The 7,887-nt window shown below is 38.0% G+C and overlaps 1 protein-coding gene across 1 annotated transcript in view; it reads right to left on the bottom strand.

Annotated features, from left to right (window-relative positions):
• Positions 1 to 7,887, bottom strand: part of NID1 (nidogen 1) — a gene marked incomplete at its 5' end in the record, with an annotated part of 45,842 nt that overhangs the window by 13,944 nt on the left and 24,011 nt on the right. The window contains 2 exons of the mRNA XM_010562948.1: positions 476 to 648; positions 1,299 to 1,523. Coding sequence (XP_010561250.1) covers positions 476 to 648; positions 1,299 to 1,523 — 398 coding nt within the window. The remainder of the gene's footprint in view (positions 1 to 475; positions 649 to 1,298; positions 1,524 to 7,887) is intronic.

The following is a 7,887-nucleotide window of genomic DNA, read 5'->3' as shown; positions in this document are numbered from 1 at the left end:
TTAATCTATATATATCTGTAGCCAAGAAGTGCAGAGAATTGACTGAAAAACAGGAGGAGATTAAGACTTAGGCAAACACTTTGAGGGAGTAAGAGAGAAAAAAAGGGCCTCTCCACATACTGCTCTTGTAGGTCTCCTAGACTTTTATATCAGAGTCAGAAAGCCAATGGAAGTGTGAGTATAGGAGTGTCTATATGATGAGCTGTTGGAGGCATGTGAGCTCACAAATACTAAGGTTTTGTCTTATGAGGTATTCTTTAAAGGCAAATAATTTTTTCTACAGGTTAGTTTTAGGCTTTTTGACTAGTCAGGTCAGGAATTTTCAGTGACAAAGTGATGGGGTACTGAAATCCTAATCAAGAGTAGAAATTGTGTTTGGAACTTAAATTATCAAATCACATAGACAAACACTCTCACTTTCATCTTTGTCACAAGTCTTCTAAAACACATGGACTTAGTACAGTAGGTTACTTACTGGAATATGCAAGAGTGCTTTTGCACTATTTTTCTTCATATTGTTTCCCTCTAGTGGAACATGTTCAATTTTACCACTTTGGGCAAAGAGCAAGTGTGTTCCTGGTGGCAGAGGTACAGTATCTGGTCGAACAGAGGGCCCAATAACAACAGGAGGAGCAGCTGTGCTCAGACCTTGTTAATAGAGAAGGAAAGAGATGGGGGAAAAATTAGCTTATGTACAGCATAACAAGGCTCCTTGTTATTTGCAGAGACACTATTACAGTCAGACTTCTTAGAAGTAAACAGCCCTATAAGCAGACACTAATAACTATAATCAGATGCAGAAAGCTTCTGAATTTTTCCCCTTGGCTGTCAAAGAAGGAGCAATTGACATAATAGGTCTTTTAATGTTCAGCTCTGTAATTGCTCTTTCCTTCAAATGTTTAGAGAAGCCTATCTTATTTTGCAGCTGAGGAAGATGTACGAAGGAACATCCTTCACTTCCTGACGCAAGTCAGTTACCACACATTCAGATTTGCCACAGTTACCAGAGGGCAGAAACTATAGAGGCCCCTCACAGTTTCAAGGAAGGGAAGAAGTTAGAAAACCATCTTCTTATTCAGAGGCTCACCACAGTTGTCCAGACACGCTGGCTGGAGGAAAAGTGTATGCTGGAGTTACCAAAGGGCTGCAGCACAAGGCATATTGTCACTGGGACAGCAAAGACCTGCATTGTTCCAAGTCAGTGCTGTATCTCAGGGGCACGACTAAGCCCCACATTTGGGAGACAGCGCACTTGGGTGGAGAGACACCCACAAGAAGCAAATGCTTCAGCCACTTACATGGTGGTCGAACTCCTGGGCCACTTTTGGTGCCATCAATCTCATTTCCATCCCTATCCACGCACCAACAATATCCACTGCTAGAATGGCACTGAGTGGGTAGGTAATTCCCATGCTCATCACACTGGGGAATGAAGTGACCAACTCTTATCTCCCTCGGGAAGAAAGTGCCTCCACTTCCAAGAGCTACTTCTCGTTCACGCTGGCATTTGGTCTTTTCCACTTCTGTGAAAAAAAATACAGACCAGTGAATATTTCTGTTTAAACGAATAACTGTGTTCCATTAACAGTTAACATATGCTGATCACTTATAACGCAAGTTGTCTTACTGCTGGAGGAACATGGCACTGTCACAAACCTTGAAGGCATATGCCTTCAGTGCACCTTCAGGAATAGTCTGCCTTATGTAAATGTGACACATTTGCCTTAAACTTACGTCATTTTATCTTTTGCTGTCTAGTTTAAAACAGAACAAACAGGCCCCCTGCAGCTTCCTACATTGAAAGGTCATAAAAAGAAGCTGGAAAAGACTGTCTTTCTCCATGAGGCACATTAGCAAGAACATTCTGTCCAACTTGTGAATCCCATGTCTACTTATTTGGCAATTATCCATGGGCCTTAAAATGTGACTAATTAGCCAGGCCATACAGCGGATAAAGGTTTTCTGTAATGCTCAAAGTCAAGCTTCTCTTCAGAGCCACAACAGAAAACCACAACATGAGGCAGATGCCGAGTTCCCTACAGCAGTGAAACAACTCATTGCTTTGATGTATATTAGGTTTTTAGCATTTGGTTATCAAGTTTGAACACTCATTTGATACTTTCGGACCTAAGAAAGGAACTGCAGGGACAGATTGTCCAGTCCCTGGTAAAGTGCGTAAGTAAGGCTACACAGAAAACAGGACTATTACTACGGACACAGAGAAACATATGATGCACAATGGCTACACCACACACATATGTATTACTGTAGACATTACAGAGGAAAGACTAACTTCCTAGATTATCAGGAGATTCAGGGATTTGGTTCTTCTGGTTTCAATTTTACAGAACAGTCTGGACTAAAATATACATCTTATGGTATTACCTGTCATGCAATAAGGAATGTCATCTGGATCAATATATCCTTCTAGATGCCAAACAACATAATGAAATTAAAGAATACCATTAAGATAACCTTTTTCTTCTCTAGACAAAGAAATCTGGCTTAGTTTTACCTTACACTTGAGACCCCTTAAGGGTTCTGTGCATTGTGAGAGGAAGAGCTCTAATCTTTTTCCTGTCAATGATTTCTACAGACAGTTAGAAATACTTACCACAAACTGCCAGAACAGGCTCAAACATTATACTTACATTTACTCCTTCCTTGCTTTTACATTGCCTGGTGGACAGCATTAGCTATGTGTGGCTCACACTAGACCCTGCCCAGCTGAACAAAAAGCTAATCCCATGTGCCCAAAGCCTAGTGTGATGTAAATCACACAAAGACAAGAAAAAAGGGTAGTTTTTTATTATTATTTAAACTAGTTATGCAAGCAAAAGCTTTGGACAAGTTTCATGCACCTGGACACAATTAGAGAAATATAAATGTCCGGAGAACAGCTTACTCTAAACAACTGAAATATTTGGCATCAGCTTTAATGTGGGTGGTAGAGAGCCTTGAATCAACCTACAAAACCAGACCCTGAAGGAAAGCCTCCATTATCTATTTCAAATTTTGTTTGCATGTATTCAATGCACTATGCAGGTAAAAGAAAAGTTGATTCCAGCAACTGGATAGTTTTGCCACACTTTTTTTTTTTTTTAAGCTCTAATTATATGCACCACTCACGTGAGAAAGCAGTGGAAATACACAGTATTGGTAAACTGACCCACCCTGCTTTCGTTCTTTGCAGAACAAAATCTTCATTGCATTCATGTCATCTTTGAAAGACACTATTAGCTCCCCCTCAGTGGGATATAAAAACAAATGTAGAAGCTGGTCGCTTTTCCTTCCCATGTGAAACTCCCAGAATTAGAGAATATCCAAAAGCTTACAATTTTTTAAATCAATAGACTAGATCAATTTTATGAAAATGAGCTAGCAAATATGAATTATACAAAGGATTGTGTATACACTCCCAGATAGGACCCAGCTGTTATACATAAAATATTTTAGTAATTTTGCTAACGTGAAATACCAATGTCTGTTCTAATTTCAAGACAATGTTCACATTTATATCTGCAGATTTTACACAGGAATACTGATGGAATTTTTGAAGAGGACTTACATTGCAATGATCAAGACCTATCTCACAAATGGCTTGCTTATGCAATTAGCCCCACTTAAGTCAAGAGACTAGTCAAGTTAATTTTCAAAATTAGTACTTAGTTTCTAGAAGTCAGAGAATATGATTTGTTCTTTCTAAAAAATCCCATCAACACTAATTTTTCAGTTGCATAAAAAGACATCAAATACCCTATTCCCACTCACTTTTAGAAGTAACCATTTATTTTACTGCTTCCATGCTCCTGAAAGTCTCTTATATTTGTGATAAACTTTTTTAACAGTATCAAGTGTGATAAGTAATCTATGTTAAAGAAACATTCTGAAAAGAAATAAAACCAGTGTTACCATGTTCATCTGTGCTGACAGAATCATTTTAACCTGTCTTTCAACATTAAACTCATTTCAACTCACTAACATGAATTTAGCCAATATTAAAATTCATAAACCAAAATTAGCCCCTAAAGTAGTTGTGAAAGTCCAAACCAGGCACTTCGAATCCATAGTGTATTTTTTCTCTCCTTATCTCTGAATCATGAGCAGGATTACTATGCTTACAGTTTAGAGACACCTAAAGAAAAGTGAGCTGAATCCCAGTCCAGTGTTGTAGCCCATGCAGAAAGGAAGGCACAATAATCTTAGATATAGATGACAGCTGTTTGGGATAAATAGTCTGCTTTTCAGAGGTTCTTACCATTCTTGAAATCCATATTTGAAAGCTAAGCCAAATGATCATGTCAGTGAGAAAAATGGTATACACTAGGGTTAGTTCATACTGCCAGGGATGAAACAAACAGTAAGAGCAAGACCTGGGTAATCTTCAGTGATGCAGGAAAGTTGGGGTGGCAACAGGCTTTTATTAACAGCAGGACTAAGTTTCAATGTTTTTTTCAGTACCTATGTTTAAACATTACTGATTAGCAATTGTTATAAAATTGAGTAAAAATTCATTCTCACTGCTTTTTGATGCAGTCGATGCTTGGTTTATGAAGGTAATACACTGACCTAATAGCTTTGTCTTTCCCTATGGCACTCTACTTATGCCCACAGGACACTATCATTTTCGAAACAAAACACCATACTGTGGGCTACCTTAATTTGATAAATGATTAAACACTGAAAAATCACCTGAGTCCATAGACAAATGTCATGAAGTAGTGGTATTTCTAATAAGTTCCTGTATTACCTTAGTCCTGGTTTTAAATTTCCTTATTAAGAAATTTAATTCCTTTATTAGGATTCCAGAGGGAAATACACAACCATAGGTTGCATCACTTGTGAAAGAGAAATAGGCCACAAAACAAGAGAAGGACAGGACTTCATCACTAGGCAAACTGAGCTCATTAAAGTCAAGAAGTGATTCGCACAGTCAAATGGGAAGTTACACTTCTTGGAATACACAGTGTAGACAAGCCTCTAAAGATAGACTCATCTTGGAAACCACAACCAAAAAAAGCTGTCAGCAGATCACAGCTATCAGCAGATAACTGTGAGCAGATAAGCTGCCAGCACACAGCTCAGTGCTGTAGGGATTGTAAGGAATTCAGCATATACACGGGGAACACTGCACAGGTATAGAGAATTGATGTGGGACTGGGGAGATGATTCAAGGCATAATGGGTCCAGCTCTGGTAACCACAGTTCAAAAGGACAGTGAATAATTGAACCAGTGTACAGAAGAGAGCTCCTAAGAGAGAAGCTGTAGTGCTGAACAGAGATCAAAGGCCTGATGAAGATGTTCCATGGACCACCGTACACACAAGTCAGACTAGACACATAGAAAGAACAGTGCATCCTGAACTTAAGCTAAATGTATACCCTTCCTCAGAAAAATAAATTTGTATTTAATGTTTTAAACATATTTTTTTCAGTTATTTCATAAACTACCAGTAGCAATCTGGAATTTAAGTCACTGAAATATATCATGGAACTTGAAAAAATGAAATGGAAATAGCATGGATATGGAAAGTAGGCCAGATGAAAAACATACATGTACTTATTTCCACATAAGTGAAGAAACAAACAGAATGGGGACCCCCCCCAAAGCCATATACAAACATTCAAAGTCTTTTTTTGGTCATAAAAGAAAGCTCTTGCAGCAGCACTGCAGAAAATGATTTATGGACTTTTCCAAAAAAAGATGGAGGCTGAGAAAATAGGATGAGAGACAGAAGTATGGGACTTCTTCCCTTCCATTTTGCATGGGGGATTACAGTCTGATACACTAAACCCAATTCAATTAGTTCTGCAACAGCATTCAAAAATTTTTAAAGATCTGATATAACTACTCAGGTTTTCATTCACAAGCTAAAGACAGAAGTGATTTAAAACTGTGTCCAGAATCAGTACGTAATCAAAGAGTACTTTTCAATTTCCTATGTGGATCACTTTATTCCCCACATATCACACGGAGTTATACTGACATTTTTAATTGCTGTTCTCAGACATTGCCAAAAAAAGAAGAGGAAAAAAACCAAAACAAAGTAACACACTTCCCTTTGTCCCTTCGTTTTCCTTTGTAATCCTTCACTTACAGTGTTGCCCTGGTAAGAGCATTTCTCATGTGAAACGGATTGTATACAGAGGACCAGCGAATGGCTCTTAAGGGTCAGACCGCTAGTTCCAAGAATCTACATTTGTTTCTGTTTAGTAAACAGTGTCTGGGGTCTGCAGGGGTTGAAACACTCAGACATCTGTTTTTTGAAATGGAAAAATGAAGCGTGAGGAAATAATGAAGTACAGACTTTCTTAATAGCTGTGAGCAGTGGGACATTCCAGCATCATTAACTCTTTCATTAACCTGCTGGTTCAGTCCTACAGACACTCCCTTGTGTATGACTCAAATCCATTTTACTCGTTAGTCCACTTGTTTCAAGAGCTGCTGTTCAGCAGTGGTAAGATTCAACAGTAGGTTTCATATAGTAATAAAGACACCAAACAAGCAAGCAATTGTACACGGGGTTCGGAAAAGGGTACAGCAAAAAGAACTGAGCATTCGGATAAATGAAACTTTTCATGCTATTAACAACCAGAAAAGACTTCAGTGACTTGACTGAGGCTAATTAGATCAAAACCTTAGTGGGTAAAAAGGGGAAGAAAGGGTCTCTCGTTACTGCTGAATACAATACAGCCTCATCTGAAATCTCCATTCTGAAGCAACTTACTTTACAAATTGGATGCTAAAGTAAACTAAGCTGCAGAAAGTATATTTTGTTTCTATCTCCTGCCAATGATTAACTGTTGGATATATCCATTTTAAAAGTACTAAAGCTTTAGCAACAGATGACAGGCAGCTATTGTTCTATTAACTCTCTAAGAAGGGAGGAGTAGCTAAGTTTGTTGTAAATGCTGCCATTGCTGCAGACTAGCAGAGCAATACAGATACTCTGTACTTCAGTCAGGGGTCAGCAAAAGTGAGACTTCTTATCTACACAGATTTTTTCTGCTCCGAGCATTTAATGAACAGAGCCAGCTGATACAAGCGTTTCTAAAGCACATCTTCTTCTGTTAGTACAAAACAGTAAAATAAAAATCATAAAGGCATATATGAAGACTAACAAAACCTGGTAGATTCTCATCTACTAAAACAGCAGATACAACAAAACTCTCCAAAATATTTTGTTACTACCATTAAAGCTGTGACATGAAAAAATCCATATTCAAGATACAATTGTGTTGAGTATGGACAGTCAAGAGGTATACAGGATAAGCAGCAAAAAAATAACATAAAGCTACTACAAAATAGTATACTCTGCTAAGCAGTTCAGTAAACACACTAACCACTGCATGTGAAAAGGTGTTGCTCTTAACAAAAAAACCCAAACACTTAAGTATGCTATCACATATACTCAGAAGAAATTAATTGTGTCCTGGTAATAAAGTTAATTGGTTGAATTCCAGTAACAGTCTACTAAACCATCTGTTTCAGCTACAAAGGGGATGTGCCAGACATGAAAGGAATATTTCTGCCTCTACAATTCTGCCTGAAAAACTGGAGGCTTTAAGGTTCAATTTTGCTTCAAGTTATTCACATCAAGTTTCTCCTCTAGGAGGAATAATCCTGGTTTTATCAGCAGGTTGGTTGGCTAAATATTTTGACACAGGCCAGAAACACTAGGTAGTTCTTCATTCATATGGCATTAAAGTGAAAATTCACATGGGCATTCATACATGAAAAGTAAGTTAAAAATAATATTGAAAGACTGACAAAGTAGCAAAAGCTTCAGAATTAACCATGGCAAAACCTCCTACAATTTACCTAAGATAGAAAAGTCTACAAGCACTGGGTAATTTGACATGCATTGTTGAGCACATGATGAAGAG

This window comes from Haliaeetus leucocephalus, unplaced genomic scaffold (genome assembly GCF_000737465.1).
Source record: "Haliaeetus leucocephalus isolate CR32 unplaced genomic scaffold, Haliaeetus_leucocephalus-4.0 Scaffold162, whole genome shotgun sequence".
NCBI lineage: Eukaryota > Metazoa > Chordata > Aves > Accipitriformes > Accipitridae > Haliaeetus > Haliaeetus leucocephalus.
This window is presented reverse-complemented; position numbering and strand designations above follow the sequence as displayed.